At 45.0% G+C, this 26,799-nt stretch overlaps 1 protein-coding gene across 3 annotated transcripts in view; it reads left to right on the top strand.

Annotated features, from left to right (window-relative positions):
• lrba (LPS-responsive vesicle trafficking, beach and anchor containing) overlaps positions 1 to 26,799 on the top strand; it is a 301,696-nt gene that overhangs the window by 227,899 nt on the left and 46,998 nt on the right. For all 3 annotated transcript variants that reach the window (XM_080449815.1, XM_080449816.1, XM_080449817.1), the window contains exon 46: positions 233 to 385. In XM_080449815.1, coding sequence (XP_080305941.1) covers positions 233 to 385 — 153 coding nt within the window. The remainder of the gene's footprint in view (positions 1 to 232; positions 386 to 26,799) is intronic.

Raw genomic sequence — 26,799 nt, forward strand, 5'->3', positions numbered from 1 at the left:
TGTTGCAAAAAAATACGGGAAACATTTTATACAGTAATTGCCTTGTTCCTGTGTTAGCCTGTCTGGGTGGAATAAAGAGTTGTTCATAGTTACACACTTTACACTGAAATACATTAAAGTACAATGCAATACAAAATATGTAGGTACAGTCAGTGTGTGTGCAGTTTGTGCCACCGTGCAGATACGCTACAAAACATTTAACACCCCATTCCTCCTGCATTGTTTCATACAGGAGCTGATTCCAGAGTTCTTCTACCTCCCAGAGATGTTTGTCAATGCCAACAACTACAACCTGGGGGTGATGGAGGACGGCACGGTGGTGTCCGACGTGGAGCTCCCTCAGTGGGCAAAGAGCCCTGAGGAGTTTGTCCGCATCAACCGACTGGTAGGAGACGTATACAGACATACACTGTCAAATCCTGAGCTATGAATTGTGTGATAAATGTGGCCAAATATTCGATTCTGTACCTATACAAAGGTGCAGGCTATACACGCCATTTACATAGAGCTAAGTATTATAATCACAAACGTACGCACGCACACACGCACGCACGCACACACGCACGCACGCACGCACGCACGCGCGCACGCACGCACGCACGCACGCGCACACGCACGCACACGCACACAATCTTGACTCTTCATAGACATACACTTTTACATACATTACAGTGAATGAGATATAGACTCCTCAGCAGCAACCTACACACATAGGCCTATACGTGTACACGCACGCACACACACACACACACACGCATGCGCACGCACACACACACACACACACACACACACGCGCACGCGCACACACGCACACACTCTTCTCTCTGTCTTCCTCATATGTCATCCAGACCTGGGCTGTCTGAAGTCTGTCAGAACCCCCCCTTCCTCTGTGCTAGCTTAGCAGGAAATGCTAATGCAAACAGACAGTGTTATTTCCTGTTCGTCTCACATCTCTTCCTGTTACCTGAGCCTCCTGTTCCTCCGACATGCCCCACCACTCTGACCGCTCTGCTGCGAAAGCAATCTAACATCACCGTGTGTGTGTGTGTGTGTGCGCGTGTGGCAAGTCCATATTTTGTGAAGTCCAAACGCAACGTGTGTGCATCTAGGGGTCATGGGCACATGAGTGTCTGCACATGTAAGTGTGAGTATGTTTGTGTTTGTGTGTGTAGCAGGATGATGCAGTATCCAGTGTCTGATCTCTCCTTTCTACCCTCTCAGCCCCCAACGCTCCAATCCTGTGTGTGTGTGTGTGTGTCTGTGTGTGTACGCCTGTGGCTTGTTGTCAGAACCACTTGTCATATTTTCATCGCAGACGTTCTCTCCTCTTCCATACGCCCGTCGGGAAGTCAAGATACCCCTCTAGATCAGATTACCTTGCTGTGCTTCAGAAGGTCAAACAGCACCAGATAGACCCAGAGTTACTGTTGTGTCTGCTTCCCTTGCTGAAGCACTTTGTTATGGCTATTTGTGGCCCCTTATCTCCCAAAAGTTTGTTAAGTTACACTGAACTGCGCTGAGACTCCAAAGGACAAGTGTGGAAATGTACATGGAAACTAGAACTTGTGTGTGTGGAGAGATAACGTGATGGGAACAGTCCTGGAGAATGTGTGTGACCTCCTGGTTTGGGATGGAATCATCTCCAACGGTTTGTTTCACTAGAATGGAAAGATCTTTTCTTTTGTAAAAGAAAAAAATAAACTGAAATGTATGGGATAATTGTATAATTCAGATTCTTTGCCTCCTATCAGGTTTTTCTGTTGTCCTTAAATAAAGGAGCAAGAAGCCCTAGGCCGATTTTGAAGTTTGTCTTCCTGTACAGGTTAACCACTTCAAACCCACTGTTTAACATCAAGGCTGACCAGTGGTGGAATAATATTTCTATTGTGAATTAGGCTGTTCTCAAATCTTTCATTTGAGAACGTTGATGAGCATGAACGTTCGTTCATGCCCATTTGAGCACAGCCGGAGAGCCTATTTCAATCAGATTGCTCGGTCGGGAACTACCTGCAGTGTATAATTCCCGCTTTACCTCATTTCCCTCACCTGCAAACGTATACAGTACCTTAGTCACATGACGTATTTGTGAGTAAATCCAGACTGTGTCCAGTAGTAATGGGTGCTGATGAGGCCCTCTGACCTGATCTGATGGTGGCTGTCTGATAATCAGTCCACTGATATGGCCAGGCCCCCTCCCATTAATCACACACCACAACTCTCTCTCTCTATGGCTGTCAGTGTAGTCTAGTCCTGGCTGGGTGTTGGTATTGTGTGTGTGTGTTTGTGTGCGCGCGCACGAGCGTGTGTGTGTTGTTTTGGCAGGCAGTCATTGTTCTTGGGATAGCAATATTCATTGAGCACTGTGTAGTTTTACACTTTTGGCGTCGACAAACCATAATCATAACATGGCATATCGGTAGTGCTGAAGCACTGAGTAGGCTGAACATAGTGTGTCTTGATAGGAGATGCAGAGCGTGGAAGAAAAATGTCACCGCTAATTTAGATTAATATTATGTGATCCCAAATCCTACCAGAGTAACCATGGCTGTCCTTCAGATGTAATAGTGTAGCTCTACTGCACTATACTGTACACAGTATCCAGAAGAACACTACATACTGTACTGTATACACAGTATCCAGTAAGAACACTACTGTGTTAACCCATTAAGACCTGAGGTCGATTCTACAAATGCCCTCTAAATCAGTATGTAGTTTTAAGATTTTTCTAAAATGTTGAAGAATAGCAGATGTACAAGCTCGCGGCGCGGCTCGGAAGTTACGCACTGCTTGTATACTTGAGCTTGTATACCTGCTATTTTTGAATAGCCAATGCAAAATTCTAAAATTACACAGATGCTTTCCTGGTTTTAATGGGTTTAATATACTGTAGTGTACACAGTATCTAATAAGAACACTACATCTTACCTGTGTACACACAGTATCCAGTGAGATCACTACTGTACATACCACACCGTATACATACACAGTATCCGGTAAGAACACTCACGTCTACATTTAGTACAGTGAAACGAGGCATTGCTTATTTATTTTAACCACAGCATCCCCAGTCTGGAGAGAACATTAGCAAAAAAAAATGCAGATATACGAGCTCTCAGCACGTTGCAATGTGACGTGTTAAGAGCTTGTAGATCGGCTATTTTTGATGAAGAGATAATGGTGCAGTAAAAAAACAGACAAAAAAGCATACAAGTACAGAGCCAACTCGGGTCCAGTTTACAAAGTCTAGAGGGTTTAACATTTTCTCTTTGTTGCTACAATGACAAAGAGCCAAAACCCAACAATTTGACTCTTGTATACCTGTATATGGGATGTAACACAAACAAATATTGAATCTTGAATACTGGTTGACAGCTAGCAAAGCAAACTAACTGCTCAGCATGTGTGTGTGTGTGTGTGTGTGTGTGTGTGTGTGTGTGTGTGTGTGTGTGTGTGTGTGTGTGTGTGTGTGTGTGTGTGTGTGTGTGCGTGCCTTGCACCAAGGTGGTTGTAGTACAACTCATAGAGGATACTGTAACAGTATCTACTGCTAACCATGCCGTATGTGTGTATTTCACCTTCGGTCGGATGATATGAATCAACAGAGAAACGCACACCTGATTCACCTTCATTATCACTATTGTCATGAAGCTGAGCTGCATTGCTGTGATTGTAGAATGACTGTGCAAGAGAGAACAGCCGGGGGATGAAATGGGAAAGATAAGGATGCCGTTTCCAGGAAATATATTACAATGAGAAAATAAAGGCGAGAACTTGAGTCCTGCGCCCACTAATTCCCTTGGTGGTGTGCCGTATTGTATGCTGTAGAGGTAAAGTGTGATTTATGCTTAGTTGGTTGCCAATGTCGCACATACAGTATGTAGAACAGTGGTTTTCAACCCTTTTTCATATCAAGCTCCATTATTTATTCGCATTTGAGCCACGGACCACCGGAGAGATAACAGGCAAGCGTTGATGAAAATAACAATTATTTGATAAAGTAATGCAGATGTTTAAAGGGAATACCACTCATTTTCAAGTGTAATCAGTGACATAGGCAAGGTGTACTTTTGGCTGAGGGGGCGGAGCCAAAAGTATCCAGGATCAAGTATCCAGTTCTAGGCAACATAGAAGGGGGGGGGGACTTTTTTCTTATTTCCACACAACAGCTCTAAGGTGTATTAAAGACATAGTTCAATGTTGAAAATGAGTGGTATTCCCCTTTAACAATAATTTAACTCTTGGGAATGTAAAATGAAACCAAATGGACCCGTAACGGTCCATTTGGTTTCATTTTACACTCTCAAGGGTTAAAGATCTATAAGGGTCCATTTGGTTACCAACTCTCCATTATTTAGCTGGGGACCACCTAGAACTCCCTCAAGGACCACTGGTGGTCCCCGGACCACTGGTTGAGAACCACTGATATAGAATACAGCCGATCTACGCAAGTATAAATCAGGTGTCATTTAAACACCCACGCACAGGCGTATGAGTGAGTGCACGTATGTATCCACACCTGCTGGTTACAGTGCTGAGATCGATAGACCTCTAGTCTTTTGTTTCATGTCCTACTGTGTGCAAATCCAGTGCTATTGATCCAGGGTCCGGGCAGCTGGAGGGTGTGTAACGAGCACTCCAACAACTCACAGTCTATCGAAACAATCACAGAGACTGTGTAGCGTGTGTGTTATCCCCCCCACACACACACACACACACACACACAGACACACACACACAGACACACACACACACACACACACACACACACACACACACACACACACACACACACACACACACACACACACACACACACACAGTGGTGGTCACGTAGGCTACATGTGGATTTGAGTTCATTTCTGTAGTCTAAACAGTATGAACCTCCGGTTCGTAATAGCATCGTCTCCCCCACATAACATCACAATTTGAGAGGAGTCCAAATGCACTATGGAGATAGAGTTTCACACAGATAAGGAGGACAGACGGAGACAGACAGACAAACTCACAGACAGACAGAGAGAAAGAAAGAGAGAGGAAGCAGGAGACGAAGGAGACCGGAGGATTAAAGGGAGGATAAGAAGGGAAGAGAAGAGAGAGGGATGCGTGGGCGGACGGGTCTCTGTTTGTGACAGATAGCTGGCATTAGAGGGTGTCAGCTGGCAACCAGGGCACTGCAGAGAGAGAGAGAGAGAGAGAGAGAGAGAGAGTGAAGGAGTTAATGGGCTGTTTGGCTTCTCTTTAGCTGTGTGCTGCTAATGGCCCAGCAACACTGACAGCAGGAGAGAACACGCACGTATATAGACACACTCAGACACACATGCATACATGTACAGACACACATAGGGGCACACACACTCACAGACACACAGCACAAAGTATGTGCGTGCAGGCCCGTGCATACACATGAACTGACACACTAGTGCTCAGATGCACACGCACAGGCATACAAATAGTCATAGGCACACAACATTCACACCCATTCCCATTCACAACACATATTGAGAACGTGCACACACCCACTCTCACATACACTCAAATACAGAGCTATGCATGTACTGTACGCGCGCGCGCGCACACACACACACACACACACACACACACACACACACACACACACACACACACACACACACACACACACACACACACACACACACACACACACACACACACACACACACACACAAATTCGCTCCTGCTGTCTGCTCACTGGTTATGAGCCCTGGATGATTAACAGTTAATTAGAGCTCAATCTGGGAAGCCCATTAAAAGGACCTCATAGTAAAGGATTGTGGCACGGCTCAAAATGCTGCTGCCTTGTTTTTGTTGTTCAGAGAGGGAGAGAGAGAGAAAAGGGCGGTCCAAAAGATGAAACTGTTTGGGATCACAAGTGAAAGATAATTTTTCCTGAATCTTATCTAAAATGAAAGTATGACCTTTGTAAAAACAAATCATGACAATTTAGAACATTTTTTAATATTTGCAGGGCGTGGCTCTATATGAGGCAGAGCCATCTATATAAGAAGGTGTCTGTCTGTCTGTCTGTCTGTCTGTCTGTCTGTCTGTCTGTCTGTCTGTCTGGAGCTAATCTTGCAAACCACTGGACCGATCAGTGCCAAATATCCTGTGCACACTGTTTTCACTACGTATACTCACTGAAATATGTATTGTATAATAGAAGTCGAAGGGGCTGAAACCTTGCCCAATTTTTGCCCTGAGCGCCGCACAATGGCTGCTCATCACTGCTCCTAGTGATTTTAGGATGGGTAAATGCAGAGGACAAATTTCACGTACGTGTATGTGCAATACAGTGACAAAAAACACCCCAAGGAGTGGGTACCAATATCCTAAAAAAAATTGGGGTCATACAATTAATATTGCATATATTGAGAGATACTGAATGACTGTTGTCTGGTAGTTGTTTGTTTATTAAATTGATATATGTTTATAGACAGACAGATAGACAGATGGATTGATACTGTAGATAGATTTTCAAGTATTAACTAAAATCAAAATGTTTCAACACAGTGAAACAAAAAAACTTTAGTTTTGTTTTTATATCTATGAATGGCTTTGCTCCTTCCTATGTTGTTTACCTGCTCATTGAATACACATCCCTTAGATCATCATATACAGTTCTCCTCATACTTAGAATAAGTTCTAAATCAGTCATCATGGTTCTGGAATTCCCTGCCACTTGAACTAAGGTCTTCTACAACAGTGTCGGCGTTTAAAAAGCAGCTCATTTTGCAAGCCTTTAGTTAGTTGTTCTTTGTTCTTATTCCTTTTTTATATACTGCTGTTTTATTGTAATACCTTCTTATTTAATGTTTTTTATCTTATTGCATTTGTTATGATATAATACCTTCTATTTTATGTTTTGCAGTCATGTTTGATCGTTGCCTACTTTTGACACACATTGTGTCCTCACATGGAGCCTGTCATATGAAATGTGCTCTATAAATAAACTTGACTAGATTATCACCCATACCTTTGCCATTGTCTGAGCATATCCAACTGAGGGAAGGTGTGTCAGACTTAGTAGCTGCTAGGCGAGGGCTGCTGCTGCCTGTCAGAGGTTGGATAAAATAGGGCAAGGACAAATGCTGGGTGTTGTTCATTACATACCCATATAACCTAATTTATTCACAAAGACAACAAGAACAAATGGCTTTTGATAAACTATTTTAAGTTGATAGATTAGCATTACTGTCAATAAGGAGCTGCCCCGGTGAACTAAATGGTATGGTCCCAATGGGAGCTTCCAACAGTGTGGGGGGAGAGTTGGCTCAGAATACCGAAGGTGTTGGCGGTGTGCCTCACTTTTGTTGGTACGGAGCCATTGTGTGAACTGCTGAAGGTCACTGTTTTCCACTCTTTGTTTTGGTTCCTTTTTGCACGGATAAACTTCAGTGTCTCCTGAGCCGAGAATTCACACACAGCCACCTACTTTGCTTGTGCACCCAATCCCAATGACACGTATTGCTATCGATACCTTAACTCCCATGGAGGTCCTTATGGAGTAGGGGTGTAACGATGCATTTTAACAGTGATACGATACACATCACGATACATGGTTGACGATACGATACATGGACGATATTGGTTCATTCGTGGCGATACGATACGATTCAATGATTTAAAATCGATACAGTAACTATTTAGCAAAGAAATTAAACCTGTGTGAAACGTCTGGATAGTGCAGGTTTTTTAAGGGAAACAATTTATTATTATGGATATAAATAAGTAAGCACAGTGATTCTTGACATGAACACAAAGAATACACACATTTATCGATAGACCAAGTGTAGCAATATGGAATAAAAGTAATAATAAAAAAATTAAAAAATTAAACCCCTCTTTATTTTTTCTTCTAAATACAACACACAAGTACTTAGTATCGATACAATCGATTATTTCCATTGCAAAACGATATGATACGATACAAAGTCAAACCATACGATATGTTGCTGCGTCAATGCAGTTACTGTATCGTTACACCCCTATTATGGCGTGATTACTTCCTCATTGGTGTTTGACAGGCTGTGAATGGACATGTTCCATTTATTTTATATGGAAGCAACCATGTTTGTCAGCCGAGTTTCGTTCTTATCGTCGCTGTCAGGCAGAAACTTTGATCTAAATTTTTGTGTCACACAGAAGTAGCGAAAATAGCCGATCTGCAAGCTTACAACGCATGTCCAAGCGGCGCGTTGTGAGCTTGTAGATCTGCAATTTTCACTATTTCTGAAAAGTTTTGGAAGTTACCGGAAAGTGGTTATATGGATTTTATGAATATTTACCAATTAAAAGTATTAACAAGAGCTTGTGAATGTATAATAACTGCATTGAATCCATTGGAACACAGGCTCTTACAAGGTTTCTGTCCGACAGTGACATTATGTTCTATATATTCTGAGGTCACTTGAGGTGCCATCAGCCCACAGTGGAACTTCAGCTGTGCTATTCAGTCAGTTGCCGTATAAACCCAAGGGAAAATATGGCAGCTGACCAGTCAGTGCAAACTTATCACCCCCATGGTCCTTTTATAACTGCCTCATCCAGGGCATATACTGTATTCAGGCCGCTACACGGCCCTCATACCAACGTCCCACCGCAAATCCGACCAATATTCCCATATATGGAGATCTCTATCTGTCAATCCTTGTCCATTTTATGCCCATATATGGAGAATGTTGATGTCATCAGCATATGCCCATATATGGGCCTGCCCCCTTTTGTGCCCATTTATGGAGCCGGTCTTCCCATAAGGTATAGGAAGAAGATATTCTATGAAAAATATAAATGATAAAGACAAACCAGTGTGTATCCGTGTGTGTGTGTATGTGTGCACATGTCTTGTTTCGTGTCGGCAGTTCTGTGTTTCATGTGTGTATGCGTGTGGAGGTATGTGTGTCTGTGTTTGTCTTGTTTTGTTTGAGTTGACCTCTGACTGAGGATTGGTAAGCACCATGTTGAATACATGGGTTAAGGATATAGAGAAGGATTAGAGGGATTTGAAACAGGCCTCTTGGACACAAAGCAGTTGTGTACCATAAGGTAACACACACACACACACACACACACACACACACACACACACACACACACACACACACACACACACACACACACACACACACACACACACACACACACACACATATTCATACATACAAAGGCACGTTTATGCACATATTACACCACGCACGCACGCACTAACACACACATACGCACGCACACACGCACGCACACACATGATTCTCAAGCACACACATACACACGTCACACTCAAGCACTGTGACGTGCACACAGAGGGGTCTTGCTGCGGCGTGCCACAGAGATCAGGGCCTGCTTGTTGTTTTTAGCAGGAGGTTGGAGGAGAGGTTAAGAAGTTGATCCTTCCTTGCAGCAGATAACTAGACATCTCTGGGCTCCGTCAGGCTCCCCAGCATTCCACCACATATGACTGCATCTCACTTCTCCACCTCTCCGTCTGCTAACCATTACAGGGATAGCAGGTGATCAGCTATGTGTTTGTGAGTGGGTCTGTTTGTGTGTGAGTGTACGTGTGTGTGTGTGTGTGTGTGCGTGTGTGTGTGTGTGCGTGTGTGTGTGCGCTTGCGTGCATTTGTTGGTCTATGTGTCAGCATGTTTAATAGTACCCAAAGTGTATTGTGTTTTTAAGATAGTATTGAAACCTAGAGTTTAATTTTTAAAGAAAATATGGAATATAATGTACCGTAGTTATATTTGAAACATATCTGATCACCGTCAACGTTACATCTCTTCTAAGATATAGTTCCTTCCCTTATTCAGACAAATGTTGGAAGCCCTTTCAACCGCAAGGAGCCTGTGTCTCACATCACGTCTCACGTCAGTTGTACTTCAAATGTTTAGTTCCTCTCACTAACCTGGCCTGTTGGGAGTGCTGCTGACAGACGCACGCGCACGCACACACACACACACACACACACACACACACACACACACACACACACACACACACACACACACACACACACACACACACACACACACACACCTTTTTAAAGAGCCTGCCCATTCCAAGTAGTGACAGGCATGTCAGCTAAACTGGCTCTCACAGAGCCAGACAGAGAGAGAGAGACGAGGCTCATGTGGAACTGTGGTGCAGTCAGTTGAGTGACAGCTCAAAAGTACAGCCTGAAAAACATGCCATTTATTTGGAACCTATACTGTTATTAGCCTGGCAATTTTTTTTTTATTAACGATGAGCCGTCCATAACAATACCCTGTTCTCTGTGGCATCGCATCCATGAAGTCGTGTGATGCTGATCGTTGGATTTTACTTCCAGGTCTTAGTGATAATTTAGTTTAGTTGCCCTTTTTAGATCAATACATAAACATGACAAAACATTACCTGTTGTCCCTGACTGCCAGTGGTTGAAAGTAACTAAGTGCATTTACTCCAGTTCTGTACATTTACTTTACTTGAGTATTCCCATGTTTTTATACTCTATACATCTACTCCACTACATTTCAGAGGCAAATATTGTACGTTTTTCTCCACTACAATTATTAGAAAACTTTTGTTACAAGTTACTTTTCAGATTAGTACAAAACATACTGTACATTAACCAATTAATGTTTTACGCAAACCTCACAACGCGATCTGATATTTTATACTTTTGTACTGAGTAACATTTTGAGTATTTTTATATTGTGGCATTGCTTCTTCTACTTACGCACTACTAAAATAATCAGTTCTTCTTCCACCACCACTGCTGACTGCCTGACACATAGCCTGTCTCACACATGTCTCACATAGCCTGACCTGAAAGCTGTTGTCATGGCAACTCCCGAGGCGTCCCCCCCGACACCGACCTCAACATTTACATGGCCACCGCACGCTAACAGACAAATGTCATTTTGGTGTGAGCCGAGTCACCTTCCCCACCTCGACCGCCTCATGCACCCCTCCACCCTCTCCACCCTCCCTGTGAACGCCTTGTTACCCTGAAGTTTGTCAGCTCCATATGCTGACAGCTCCTCACACTTACATCAAGTGTGTCAACATGTCGGACAAGGCCATTATCCTAGCAGTTTGCGATCAAGTGTGTGTGTGTGTGGGTATTTAGGTCATTGACTAAAGTTGGTGTATCACGTCGATATTTGAAAGACACTTCAAAAGAATGACACTTTGAAGATACTTTACCCCCCCCCCTCCCTTCCCCCCCGAACATGTGCATGTGAATCTTATGAATTTAGTTTGAAGCGTTGATGTTAGGCATGAGGGAGAGCGGCAGACATGGAGGGAAGACAAAGAGATGGCTGGTCCATCGGTCCCACATTTTTCCCACCCATCACACAGTGATGTCAGAGCTCCCTGGCTCAGACCACCAGCTACATGAGGTCACAGTTCACACTTGTTTACATTCGCCTCTCATCCCCACTGTGCTCCCTGATCAGGCACCGGCTGGGACGACCATAATGCTTTTCGAATGGTTATTTTTCCCATAAAGTCCCCCGCCCCCCCGCCCCCCGCCCCCATCACCCTGAATCGTATTTTCTCAGGAGGTTCTGTACAGATGGAGTCGGCATTGTAGATGGCTCATGTGTTGAACCGCTTCTGCCCCGTTACCTTCATCCCTACGAGGAATTGTTTGGAAGAATCGGGGTGTCCTCTGATCTCTTTACAGCTGTCAGAAGTTACAAAGAATGGTCTGCTAGCTACAATAGTAGATTCATAGACCCATGGCATTTTGGTTTTAACTGTAAATAAACTATGAAGGACTACTCTAATAGTTACCACTGTATAGTGTATACAGTAACTTAGAATACCTGTAGATGTAGAATAAATGCATGAAGGGGGTCTTTGAATACAACACTACCGTAGACACAGGATACATTCATAAAGGAGGTCTTTCAGAGTGTAGTTGTCGCTGTATACGTATTAATGTCAGATAGATGCAGGGGGGACTGTTACAATGGCCAACCACTGTAGGAATTTTAAGTGCAAGCTGAGGTACACCGCTGTTGTGAGCCGTCGCTAACCACTAAGAGATCCTTCCAGCCCCCACAAATGACTGAGTGGGTGAGAGACCGAGATAGGCTAGCCTTGGCCTAGCTTAGCCTCGCCTTACACAGCACAATTTAGCTTAGCGCTAATCTATTCCCCAGCGTCCCGCAGCCGTCCCAGCCAAGACTTAGCTGTGTGATGGGAAGTAGCTCTCTGCTGGGGAGGAGGGGCTGTGTCTGGCTAATGTCAGCCAGCGCTCACTGTATGAGGAGAGGATCGTCATGCGCCAGGGAAGACATGTTTACCGAGCGCTCCGTGTTTTACGAGCTGCCCCCCCCTCCCCGTTCTTCTTCTCCTTCTCTTTCTCTTCCCATTGTTCCCGCTCCCCTTCCTTGTCGTCATCAACCTCCTCCTACTCCCTTCTCCTCCTACTCCTCTTCTTCAGTGATGTCATGGAGAGGTTTGACGAAAGACTGAGAAATGGGATTTACTGCTGCTGACATGTTCACTCTCTAATGTTGTCTCTCCCTTCTATGTGTCCTCTCTCTCCCGGCTCCTTATTTCACACTCTTTTGCTCTTAAAGTCAAGTTTATTACCATATCAGCTACGGAATGTGTCTTGGTGTGCTCTGGATAAACGGTGGACACGACCTGACGTGCACATGTAGGTCGGTGTAGTAGTACGGTAGCAGCAGAGACAGAGCACTTTATCTGTTTAGAACAGGAGTTCAAAAAAGGTTTCCATGCCAAGGACCCCCAAATGGCCATAGCCTGTGGCTGCAGCCCCACCTATTGCAAAGTGCTGCACGTGCGGTGTGTTGTGAGCTTGTAGATCAGCTATTATCGCTTTTAAAATGATTGGCAATTATGACATGCCCAAAATAGGGACACCTGATTGAAGGTGGTTAAACAGACACAATACTTTTATGAATAGAATTTTTATTTAAATGATATTTTTAGATGATTTTTCTTCTCCTTTCCAAGTGACCCCCTGGGACACCTGGTGGTCCCCTCTTACAACATCTGTGGTTTAGAAAAGACATGAGTCCAGGCAAAACTGGACAATCATCATACTGTACTTTATCTACATATCATATAGAAAATCCTTCAATCGTTGATTTCGACATAGACATTGAATGTAATCTCACAGTCTCAAGAGGCGTTGCATAGTGAGTATTACTACTATACAGATCACTACTATTACTGCTAATAATATTACTAGTACTACTACTGCTGCAACCCTGGCCAGCACTACAACAATTCTTTTCATCTTTCCTCCCAAAGTCTTTCTGGCAGCATCTGCTCTGTCCTCTATCACTTCTCTCAAAGGATTGTGGGACAGGTGGCGTCTTTGCCCTCCGCCCCGTCCTGGGCCAAGGTGTCCACTCAAGCATGGAAGACAGGAATTAATGTGCAACATACACACACACACACACACACACACGCCCGCATCTGTCTGTATATATTTCTAAGGCCTGGCACTTGACAAGGCCGAGCAGTTTAAAACCTCCATCAGCAGGGATGATGGTCTCTGGTAGGGCCGTCATCCTGTCTCACTCTCATTATTATGCTTTCACCATCTTGTTTGTGCTCTCCTTTCACCGGCAATGTCCTGTGTCTGCTACATAAGCATATTGCATTGTGATGTTTTGAATGGAATTGTAATGTATTGAATTGCATTATATTGTATTCTACTAACTGGGACCTAGAAAGAATACTTTGTATACAGTACATAATTAGCACTGGTCAAATAACTACTACTAATTACCAGTAGAATAGTGGTACAGTAGTGCTACTAAAACTATAGTTACTTGTGGTAACTTTAGTTTTTCTGTAAGATCAAGTTCCCTTGTGATGAATTGACACACACACACACACACACACACACACACACACGCGCAAACACACACACACACACACACACACACACACACACACACACACACACACACACACACACACACACACACACACACACACACACACACACACACACACACACACACACACACACACTGCTTCACATACAGTCCCCCCATTAGCCTGTCCTATAGAGCCCAGTACTCTCAGGCTGATGGCTGTAGTCATCCATCCTAATCATCTCCTCTCCACACCTTCATACCATCTTAATAACTCCTCCACTCACTCCACATGACTCCACAATCATCTGAGTGGATCATTCACTCTCGCCAGCTATCCAAACATCCCCCCTAACATTGATAGTGCACACACACATAGATACACCCAGATGCAGAGGCATGCAGGTATAGCAGATATAGACATTATGCATACTGACGGATAGACACACACACACACACACACACACACACACACACACACACACACACACACACACACACACACACACACACACACACACACACACACACACACAGACAGCCCATAGTATTCGTGCAATCCGATTTGGTTGAGTCAGAACCATTAGTTTCGACCCCTGTAAAGAATGTTCTATTTGAATAATTAAACTTAGGAGCTGATTGCTCAACCGGTGGCAACCTCCACAGAGTGTCCAGTAAAAACACAGAAATTGACGTCCGTTCAATGAAGATTTATTCACACCCACATCCACTTTTCACCACCCTTTTCTGTACATGTGTGTGGTTCTGATAATAAGGAAATAAAAGCATTCACATATGACTTAAACAAACAATCATCAGTTTAGAATAATTAGAAATAGGCTACATGAAATATTAATACAACTCAAAACAACATTTGCATAATCAAATAGCAAAGTGATCAAAAGACATGTAACACAAATACTCACAATTAGTTGCACGCACACTAGGTAACAAAAATGTCCAAGGGGGAAAACAAACAGAACTTCAACTACTGAGATGCTTCTCCAACAGAGGACTAACACAGAATGATGCAACCTATTCATACAGCAGGCTCTAATCAGGCATCAGGCACTGATCACTAATTGACCACACCTGGTCTGTGGGTCATGGTGACATGAGTAGGTCATGGTGACATCAGCCAATTAAGAATGCCTCAACATGCCACAACATAAATTAAGTAACAAATATAGTCTGAGGGCAATGATTACTGGCCTTTTGTACAGCCGCCCCCAAATCTGTTATGCAGATTTGCTTCTGAGAGGCCATCTAGGTTTCATCCGAAGGGAGGGCCGGTAGCCTGATGAGTCGGGCCACAGGTCGGTGATAAGTCCGGTCCTTAACCTGAACTTCAGCCGATCGGACTCTTCCGTCCGCTCCAGGATGAACGGCTTTCACTGTTCCGATGAGCCAGTGAGCCCTTGGGGCCTGAGGGTCTACAATCATGACCACTGTTCCAACAGTCAAGTCCTCCTTCTCTTTGAGCCACTTTTGTCGGACTTGGAGTGCAGGTAGATAGCGATGGATGAAACAGTTCCAGAACTGGTCGGCCAAGACCTGGCTGTGCCTCCATCTCTTTCGTCCCAGCAGCTCTGATTCCGGATATACCACTTGTGGGAGTGAGGAATCTGGCCGCCCCATGAGCAGAGAGTTTGGAGTGACCGGGTCTGGGTCCGCGACATCAGAGGATACATATCCAAGGGGTTTAGAGTTAAGCATGCCTTCGATCTCTATTAAGACCGTTCTCAGCACCTCTTCAGACACGGTCTGTGCCCCGAGAGTGGTGTACAATGCTGCCTTAATCGATCGTATCTCCCTCTCCCATGATCCACCGAAGTGAGGGGCGCTAGGAGGATTATAGCGGAAATCGATCTTCTGAGTGGCTAGCTGGTCTTTCAGAGATGGCTGGAGTGCATCAAAGGCTTCTATCAGCTCTTTGTTGCCGCCCTTGAAGTTGGTCCCATTGTCGCATAGGAGCTCATGTGGCTTCCCTCTCCGGGCCACAAACCGACGCAGCGACATCAGAAATGAGTCTGCATCCAAGCTTGATAGGAGATCGATGTAGACAGCTTTGGTAGTAAGGCACTTGTACAGTATTCCCCACCGTTTCTCATTCCGCCTCCCTATCTTGATGAGGAAGGGCCCAAAGCAATCCATCCCCGTAGAGTAAAAGGCAGGACGAAAGAGTCTAAGGCTAGAGGGGGGTAAATCGGCCATCCTTGGAATGTCAGGTTTGCCACGCCACTTGCGGCACTCTGTACAGCCATGTTGGAACTTACGGATGGCTTCCCTGCCTCTGAGGATCCAGTAGCGGCGCCTGACCTCTGCAAACACTCGGTCTGGGCCAGGATGGTGGAGTTGGTCATCGTAATGCTTGATCAGCAATTTGGTGACCGGATGTGCTGAGTCTAGCACAACTGGATGCTGGGCATCTGGACTCAGATCGTCACATCTTCTGAAGCGACCTCCTACCCGAATAAGGCTGGTGTTGGAGTCGTACTCTGGTGCCAGCGTTGCTAGTCGGCTGCCTGCTGGGACAGTTTTCCCTGACTGCAAGTGAGCGACATCATCTGCAAAGCTCTCTGCCTGAGCCTGTCGGAGAACCTCCAGTTCAGCTCGGCTGAAGTCGTCGGCTGAAGGGCTGGTCGTGTCTTGAGCCGCCCCGTGAAGGGATCGAGCTGTAGCGTCCACTAGATCCTGGAATGTATTGTATTGACTAACATCCTGGTGGGACTGCTTAGAGTCAGCTGTCACGGCTCCACAGAAGGCTGGCTTCCGCAGCTCTTCTGGGACATCAGGTGGCATCTCATCCGGTCTTCTTGGCCAGGACGATTCTGGTTGCCACAGGAACGCCGGGCCTTGGCTCCAGCGGTTCTTCTCGGAAAGATGAGACAATGTCTTGCCACGAGTTAGATCGTCTGCAGGATTGCTTTTAGTATCGACATAGCGCCATGCTTGGGCATCGGTTAGCTCTTGAATTTCCGAGATTCTAGTGCCAACAAATACTTTGAATCTACAAGACTCTGATTGAATCCATGCGAGGACTGTGGTCGAGTCTGTCCAGTAGATGAAATCATGGGTTTCCAGTGTGAGCTCTTTCTTCAGGACACTCGCCAACTGGGCCCCAGTGAGGGCAGCACAGAGCTCCAGCCTGGGAATTGACTGTTGCCGCTTGGGAGCCACCCTGGATCTAGCTGCAAGGAATGACACATGACAATGCCCATGGCTATCTTCCGTACGGATGTATGCCACTGAGCCGTATGCACTCTCCGATGCATCACTGAAGACGTGAACACTTCTTCTGGACGAGGAGGTGTCAAACCCACTGGGGGTGTAGCATCTTGGCAGTGTGACTTGGGATAGGTGTGAGAGTTCCTCCTCCCATGAGAGCCATGCTTGCAGTAGGCCATCGGGCAAGTCTGGGTCATCCCATTCGCGTTTCTTGTCCCAGAGCTTCTGGACTAACACTTTGGCCCTCGTTGTAAACGGCATTAGGAAGCCTAGTGGGTCATACTGCTTGGCAAGAGTGCGGTATATGCTACGCATGGTCGGCTGAGAGGTCTTTGTCTCTCCATGCTTATAGCGAAGCGTATCTGACTGACAGTACCATCTCAATCCGAGGGTGCCTTCTTCAGGATCGGCGCTGTCCTGGGTGAACCACAGCTCACTGCTCTCTGATATGGAATCTCGCGGCAGATGGCAGATGATTTCAGGGCAGTTACTTGCCCACTGACGGAGGTCAAATCCACCCTCTGCCAGCAGGTGGCAGAGCTTATCCACAAGATGCTTGGCCTCTTCAACAGTGCGTAGACTTTGTAGACAATTGTCTACATAGAAACATCTTTCCACTGATGTGCGCACATCCTCTCCAGGCTCAGTATGATCCATCACATGTTTTTGGAGAGCGAATGTGGCACAGCAGGGACTAGAGGTAGCTCCAAACGGTAGCACCTGCCATTGGTAGACTTGCGGGGTATCGCTTCTCGGCTGGTCTCGCCACACGAATCTCAGGAGAGGCTGATCTTCTGGTAGGAGTCGTACCTGGTGGAACATTCCCTTTATATCGCTGCTGATGGCGAAGGGGTGTTCACGAAAACGAAGAAGGACACCCAGCAGGGTTGAGCCCAACACTGGTCCAGGAAACAGCTGGTCGTTCAAACTAGTACCCTTGTACGAGAAAGAGCAGTTGAAGACAATCCTGTTCTTCCCATTATGGTGGACCATATGGTGTGGTAGGTACCACCCTGGGCTGACGGCTACTTCTGCTGGGGGAACCTTCCTCACGTAACCTGCATCAACAAGCTTGTTGATCTCACTGTTGTAGGCGACAGTTCTCTCCGGATCCTTTGCCAGGCGCTTCTCTGTTCCACGCAGCTGACCCATAACTGCCTCCTTCGGAGCCACCAACGGTGGTAGGTTCTTCTTCCATAATAATGGGGTTGCGTACCTCTTGACTCCGTTCACATCCACTCTGACAGTCTTCTCCTCCAGTGTGCGAATGGCTTCCGCATCCTGCTTAGAGCGAGTGACTTGTTTCTCACTTTTGTAGGGAATTGTGTCCAATTGCCATAACATTTCGACATGGTGGAACAACTCAGAGGCAGAAGGGGTGACTGATGCGTGAAGACACTGTTGTGGGGTTAGGCTATGCTTTAGGGGTCGTGAAGGCCCTTGTAGAGCCCATCCCAGCTGGGTCTTGACCGCAGCTGGGGCTCCTGGCGGTCCGAAACGCACAGGCTCAATAGGGATTATGAGGTGCGTGTGGTCTGATCCTATAAGCAACAGTGGCTGGGCACGGTCAATAGGTTGAAGAGGTAAGTTCTTGAGGTGACGATGCCTCTTCTGCAGAGCGGCTATTGGATATGAATGGAGAGCAAGGCCCAGCTCCTTAGCTGTGAAGGCTTTGTTGATGCTGAAGGTTGTTTGAGGCTGGTTGGCTGGCGTAATGGAGAATGACACCGTAGCTCCATGGAGGATGCGGATGTCCTGCCGCACAGTGCGAAGTGCCAGCTCCTCAGGGGTACCTTGGAGTCCAAGCTGCAGCGCAGCTTCGTGCAGCAGGATGGTACGCTCGGATCCATCATCGAGCAGTGCATAAGTATCCAATGAGTGCTCACCATTCCTCAGTATAACTCGGCTCATCTTCAGTAGTACCTTGCTACTACCATTAGGCCTGTCGACATAGTATGTCTCGGCAGTAGAAGTCGTTGGTCGCTTCTCTGTGGGTGCTGCAGAGCTTGGGGCTGTGACATTCACTGTCCCATTGCCACTGTTGACCTCGTGAAGGACTTCTAGATGGCGCTTGTCACACTTCTTACATTTAGCCTTCAGGGTGCATTGAGCTGACAGGTGCTCTCTGCCACACCTGAAACACCTCTTGTTTGACTTGATCCAGGTTTCTCTCTGTTCCTTGGTGAGGATCTGAAAGTTGGCACATTGGTTCAGATAATGTTGAGTAGTATTGCAGAATGGGCAGAATTTCTTGGACTTCTCCTGTGGTCCCTCTTCAGAGGGTGTTGTCTCATATCTGCCTTTAGGCTGCTCCCTTCCTTCAGATTTTCCTCCCTTGGCTTCAGGTTTCCCTCTTACTTCACTGCCATATAGAACAGTCGCTTTGAATTGAGGCTTCTTCTCCTTCCACTGATCTTTGGAGCTTTGGTGTTCCTTGCTTGGTCCACTAACAAACTGCGTGCTGTCAACTTGCACCCTCATCTCATATTCTAGCCAGTCTGCTAAGTCGAACAGAGTTGGGATGGGAGTTCGGATAGGGTTCACGCACCTCTTGAAGCTAGCTCTTAGGTCATGGGGCAATTTGGCTAGGAGCCGGGAAACGTGGGAACCACACTTCAGTTCGGTCTGTCCGTCACGGCCTAGTTGCTCCAGCATGCCTACGAGCGCACGCACTTTAAGAGCAAAACTGCGGAAGGCTCTGGTGTCACCAGACTTGATACTGGGCTCCTCCATCAACTTGGAAATCCGCTGAAGTGCAAGCTGGTGAGGTTGGCCATACAGCTCTGTGAGCGCCTCCATGGTGTCACTATAAGGATATCTACTGTTGCAGTAGGAATCGGCAATGAGCAAAGCCTCCTCCAATTTCAGATGGTCGGACAGGATTTGAAACTTGAACCACTCTGTAGCCTTTGCAGGAAGTAGGTTTTCAAGAGCAACTTTCAACTTTGCGAATTCCCGAGGGTCTTCATGTTTGAAGTCAGGAATCGTTGGTTTTGGCCCTCGATAAACTGGCTCCTGCTCTGGTGGCGGACGGTGGCGACGGCGAACAGGAGAGTAGGACTGCTCACGTGTTCTGCGATCAGCTGGTAAGCGAGGACGGCTACTATGGGATTTGTAGCGGTAATAGTCAGGGGATCTGCGATCATATTTATAGCTGTCAGGTGACCCATAATATGAGCGAGAGGGCGTTTCTTTGTAACGTTGGTAATGTGGGTCATAATAATGACCTTCGGGGGACATATCATGGTGTCTGCGCGTGTTGCGCTGACTGGACCTGAATGATTCAGCCCGGTGGCGGTCAGGTGAGACATAATGATGGCGATGAGACGACTCATTGTGGCGACTTTGTTGTGCATAGCGACGGTTACCGTATTCAGCGTTGTTACGGTTGTAGCGTCGACTATCCATCAATCCCATTCCTTCAAGCTCTCCAGCTACGTCATCAACCTCATCATGTTCTTGCGGCGCTTGTCGTGTGTCCTCTCTGTTTTGTTGCACCAGCTGCTGCTCAGGATGACGCGGATCATTGGGATCTCTTGTAGACGTCTCTCCTATTTGTGAGGCCGGCGGTGAACTTGATGCAGAGGAGGATTCGGCTTTGTCCTTGTCGCTGCATTTCTGCTGGCGATGTGAACTGGATTGATGATGAGATGGAGCAGAAGGGGACCTCCGCCATTCTGATAATACACATAGCTCATGCCTTAACTTATCGTTCTCTTCCATGACGGCTCTCATCGATGGTCGGTCAATGTCAGAAGGCATATAGTTGGTATGTCGTTTTCCCTCGGTGGGGTGGTGATGTGATGTGGGTGACTGTCTCAGATTAGTCTCATACTCTGAAAGGTAACGAGGTTGTCGAGTTGTGCGACGGGGACACGTAGTCCTTTCTTCGTGTTCCTCTTCAGATTCAGACATCGCTGTAGAAGTTGCCCTATCCGGTTCGAAGGACCATGTAAAGAATGTTCTATTTGAATAATTAAACTTAGGAGCTGATTGCTCAACCGGTGGCAACCTCCACAGAGTGTCCAGTAAAAACACAGAAATTGACGTCCGTTCAATGAAGATTTATTCACACCCACATCCACTTTTCACCACCCTTTTCTGTACATGTGTGTGGTTCTGATAATAAGGAAATAAAAGCATTCACATATGACTTAAACAAACAATCATCAGTTTAGAATAATTAGAAATAGGCTACATGAAATATTAATACAACTCAAAACAACATTTGCATAATCAAATAGCAAAGTGATCAAAAGACATGTAACACAAATACTCACAATTAGTTGCACGCACACTAGGTAACAAAAATGTCCAAGGGGGAAAACAAACAGAACTTCAACTACTGAGATGCTTCTCCAACAGAGGACTAACACAGAATGATGCAACCTATTCATACAGCAGGCTCTAATCAGGCATCAGGCACTGATCACTAATTGACCACACCTGGTCTGTGGGTCATGGTGACATGAGTAGGTCATGGTGACATCAGCCAATTAAGAATGCCTCAACATGCCACAACATAAATTAAGTAACAAATATAGTCTGAGGGCAATGATTACTGGCCTTTTGTACAACCCCCTTACTCTGTACTTGAAGTAACTGAACCGAGTTAAATCCCAACTCAGAAAATCCACCAGAAGAAATCGATCGTGATTGTGTTTGCACTGTGCTTTCCTGCTCTGCTTTTTCTGTTTGGTTCTGTTCCAGCATTATAATCAATAATCAAGTATGAAGAGTTTTTTTTTGTCACTACTCATACAGGTACAAGCTGTGAAATGCTAGTGCAGCAAGTTAACAGCAACACAACACAAGAACAATACTGGTTGTGATGAGAGAGAAATGTACAATATATATAATAATCATTTTAATAAAATAATATGCAATTAAGGAATGAGATGAAGATATAGGCACACAAGGAACCACTTTACCAGCTATTGGGGGAGGCTTGTGGTCAATTTGTGCTTTTCACGACAAGTGTCAACTTAGCGTTGCACGACGAAAGTGATGTGAAAATGTTATTGTTCCTGTTTAGAGCTGACTGTTCTCTATGGTCTACAGTATGACTGTTGTCTTTAGCCTATGGTATGACTGTTCTTTGTAGCCTATAGTATGACTGTTCTCTACAGCCTACAGTATGAACTGTTCTCTCTAGCCTACAGTATGGTATGCCTATTCCCAGAATGAGGGTCAAATGCACCATGACATGTTTGTTTTGGGGCAAATATTTTCCCAATCACAGCTCATTCTGCTCCTTGTCACGCCCAATACAGCATAGGCTCTCTTTTAAAGTGGGCGTGAGAGAGAGGGGGGGGGGACTTGAAGAGAGAGATAAAGAGTGAGAGACAGAGAGAGAGCTAGAAAGAGCGAAAGATGCAGACAGACAAAGGTAGCAGAATCAGCGACAGAGAGCGAGAGAGAGTATTGGTGGAGTTAAAGAAAAATGTGAGCCGGGGGGGGGGGGGGTGAAGAGTGGTGGGGTAGTCGGGCAGGGAGATGTGGAAGTCGAGAGAGTGAGAGAGAGTTGGAAGTTGGACGAGCGAGTGAGTTGGGGTTAAAGTTTCAGGTTCCACTTAGCCAGCGAGTGCCTCCGTTGACCCGTAGACAGAACTCTCACAGCTCTGACCTATCTGATTGGTAGAGGAGGAGGGAGGAGAGAGGGGGCTCACACACACACACACACACACACACACACACACACACACACACACACACACACACACACACACACACACACACACACACACACACACACACACACACAGAGAGTCAACCCCTCTGTGTGAATATGGGAATAAAGGAAATGGTTTGTTAGCTCCACGGCTGCTCTGAGGCTCTCGTTCCTTACGTCACCCCTCCCCTGGATTTCTTTCCCCTTTCCCCCCAAAAAAGTCTTCCACGCTGGGGGCCCCAGTTCTCCGGGGCCGGGCGGCAGGCTTCCCTCGCCTGCCTGGAGTTGACAACCCGCTCCTCGTGTGCAGCCAGCTAATAGGCCCTTTAATCAGGGCGCTTGTCATATGCCGGGTAAGGCAACCCCAGATGAAAGGAGAGTAGGATTCCTGGGGAAAAAAGAAACGTGAGCAGGAGAGAAAGAGAGAGAGCAGAATGGAGGTGAGAGTAAAAATGAGAATGAGAGGAACGGAAGGGGGGGCAGGTAGGGAAGGAGAGGAAGTGAGGGCTTCTGGAGTTGAATCAAACTGCAACCAGATAATATTACGGACTGCTTTTATTATTTAGTTATAACTTTATTTGAATGTATATTATGGGCATACAAGTAATTGAACAGAAAATCTTTTGAAATAGCATTATTAACTGCTGCACAATCCCACCATCAAATCAATTTATACGTTTCAAACAGTTTATTTGAAACCCTGCATTGTTCTCTTTGCACTCTTACGACTATTTACACTGCTGTGTGCTAACTAGGGTTCAAGCATTTACTCTGCTTTCTCATTTGCACGTCACTCTGGATAAGCGCTTCTGCTAAATGCCTAAATTGTAATTGTAATTGTAAAACCAAAATGTTTGGCTTCTTGTTTTATTCCCAGAGTGTCAGTTAAGAATTATTCCACAGCAAAGCTATGTTGACATGTAGCACAATTCATTGTACATACAGTACATCATCGGTCTAATTTCGTGTGTAAATTTTTCGCAATTGGCTTAGCAATGTGCTCATTTGAAATACTTGCTTCTGTGGTCAAGTTTTTCTTAGTGCAGGGTCTCAAGGAATTCCGCAAATCTCTATAAACATGGACCACACTCGGGACAATTCCGATTTTTCTATATTTATTTTCACATGGTGATTATGATGTACAAACAGCCAAATGTTTGCCTTCTTCAGTGGCTGTCTCACGTACACAACTCCAGTACCAGAGAACCAATACCATCAGCGTACACCTGTAGCCAATTAACATAAATTAAAATAACATCTCTCATACATGTAAAACCTGGTAAAATATCTGATTATAATATGGTAATCTTTACATAAATTCTATAACTTATCATTTTGATTATAATTTACAGTATAAACAATCCAGAAAATGTACAAATAGAACAAATATAGATATATAAGAATCCCTATTTGCACAACCCTTAATTGCACAATAACACCTTTTCCGTGTGGTTAGTTTCACCTAGGTTTGGTATTCAGATATTGCATCCATGCATATTGCATACTGAGAAAGATTATGTCCAGCGTGTTTGTTGTGTGACCAGCTCGTTCCCACATAGAGACCTGACAAGTGTCCGCCCTAATCTGCCCTAATCAATAAGTAACAGTCAGCCTGCCACTCACAATACCATAGACACCACATGTGTTGGATTACACACCCACACCATTAGTGACACACACACACACACACACACACACACACACACACACACACACACACACACACACACACACACACACACACACACACACACACACACACACACACACACACAATTGGCATGCAAATGAGCGGATTGATTTGTTAAGTGACATTTTAACGTCCTTACAGACAACTCTCCATAAGTCCTTAAAAAGGTTTTTTAGGGTCTGTGAGGTAAGAAGGAAAGCGCTCGGTGGCACCTCGTTAAGGCCGCAGTCAAATCCCACCTTCAACCAGACCATAAAGGTTGACCACAAACCACAAGATTGAGTACACACACACACACACACACAAAGCACGTCACTCCCAGGCTCAATGCAGACCCATAGAAGTACACATTTAGGTTGCGTATAATACAAGGTAGTTCAAGATTGACAAAGAAAAAGAGGAAAAAAAGGGGAATGTGACTTGGTCTATGGACAATGGTCCGATTCTGATGTATAAACCTCTGGGTTAACCCAATGTACTTGTAAGTGCACAAACATACTGTGTAAGTACTTTGTGAAAATTTCCCCATCGCATAAGTATCAGATGTACTATCATAATTGTGTTTGTTGAATTATAACAGCATTGTAAGTACATTGGGATTTCAGGAGATTTTAAGTGGAGTGTGCAGTGCTGTTGTTGCTGACTAATGCAATGGTAAATGGTATACAATAACACGTTGTACCTGTGAGAATCATAGGCTGGTACAACATAACTCCAACCAAGTGTCCTAGCACTGCAAGATTTCATAGTTTTCCCAAGTTCAGTCCCCATCTGTCTTTTTAACCACTTAAATCCTATACCTCATTGAGGGGTCCCGCGGGGGTCTATACTTGGTCCACGTTTTTTCCCTTTATACTAAATCTGATTGCCAAATAAAGCCGATCTTGGGACGCCCAGCAACCGAGTGGCTATGGCACATACCACGAGTCACTGGTTTGATTACCGGGCCGACCAGACCATTTGCTGCATGTCACTCCCCGACTCTCTATCATTGTTTCCTGTCAATCTCCACTGTATTATTAATAAAAGCAGAAAAGCCATAAAATAATTTAGAAAAAAAAGAAAAAAAAGAAAGCACAACTCAACATTTTGTAGGCTTGTACTGTAGATCTGCTATTGTTGGCGAACGTTGGTCTATTTTTGCTGAGTATTCACCTATTATGGCATGCCCAGAATAAGTGGCTAAAGTGTCCTTGATCGAGGCATTAAGACTATTATCTGCCCTCTCACCCTGGATAAGGGCTTCTGCAAACTGACTGCAATGTAAAACATACTAGAGGATATTTGGGGTGTTTGCGTTCGCTCTTCGCCTCTAGCTTTTTCTTTTTCCCGTAACATCTGTAGGCAGGGTAACCCGAGACTCAACAGGGCAGAGAAGGCAGGTTCATTATGATGTATTTTCATTGGAATCCACAAACCACAGAAAACTGCCAGGCCAGCTCAATAAGCATGAAAGCAAATTACTCCCAACAGCGTTTTCCTGCACGAGAAATGCAAGGACAGAAATCATTCATACACAATTGAACATGCCTGATGGCTTTGATGGGGAAAAAATTGTTTACAATCTCATTATGGTTTTTGAGAAGTTTCATTTGAAATGGACACACCCACCATTGTAATCAAATTAGTATCATACAAAATTATTCTTGGCATAAAAGTTAAGTAATCTTAAGATTTAAGACTTAAGATTGGACCAAATGTGTTTTACTTGGAAGGACAAGTATTATTATATTATACAGACTTTGCAAAATAGTTTTTCAGCATTTTAATGGTTTCAAGGAAGAGCTTTAACCCACGTTTATTTTCTGTGAGCTATTCATAAGTAAACACTACGGGGAAATAGACCGTTTAAAATGTTTACTTATGCATGTTGTCATGTTTGAAAAGGTTTCTTTCTTTAAAAAAAATTAATCTAATTTTAACATAATTATGAACGAATTTCACATACCAAAACATATATTGCATTTTGGAAAAATTAAACGCTTGCTTACCTGACCGGTAATGCCATGCGGTATTACTGTCGCTTTACAAAATTCAACAGCACAGCACAACAGCAACAACAACAAAAGGGACCCCCTATTTTTCACAACTGCACTTTGTCAAAGCTACAACAATAGACGTGCAGGGATTCCACCGACTTCCACCCCCTGCCGAGCATTTACATAAAGGCACGCTAAATTATTCATTAATTATCCCGGCGTCCCCCATGGTTGGTGGATGACACACACGCTAGCTGCTAATTGGCCCATCAATAACCCCGCGACTGGGTTTCTTCAGAAGTGGCAGCTCATCCCACCTCAGGAATCCACTATCTGCTCCAACCTTCTGCTGCACTGTGCAGACAATGTGG

This window comes from Gymnoscopelus braueri (assembly GCF_963280865.1).
Source record: "Gymnoscopelus braueri genome assembly, chromosome: 2".
NCBI classification, from domain to species: domain Eukaryota; kingdom Metazoa; phylum Chordata; class Actinopteri; order Myctophiformes; family Myctophidae; genus Gymnoscopelus; species Gymnoscopelus braueri.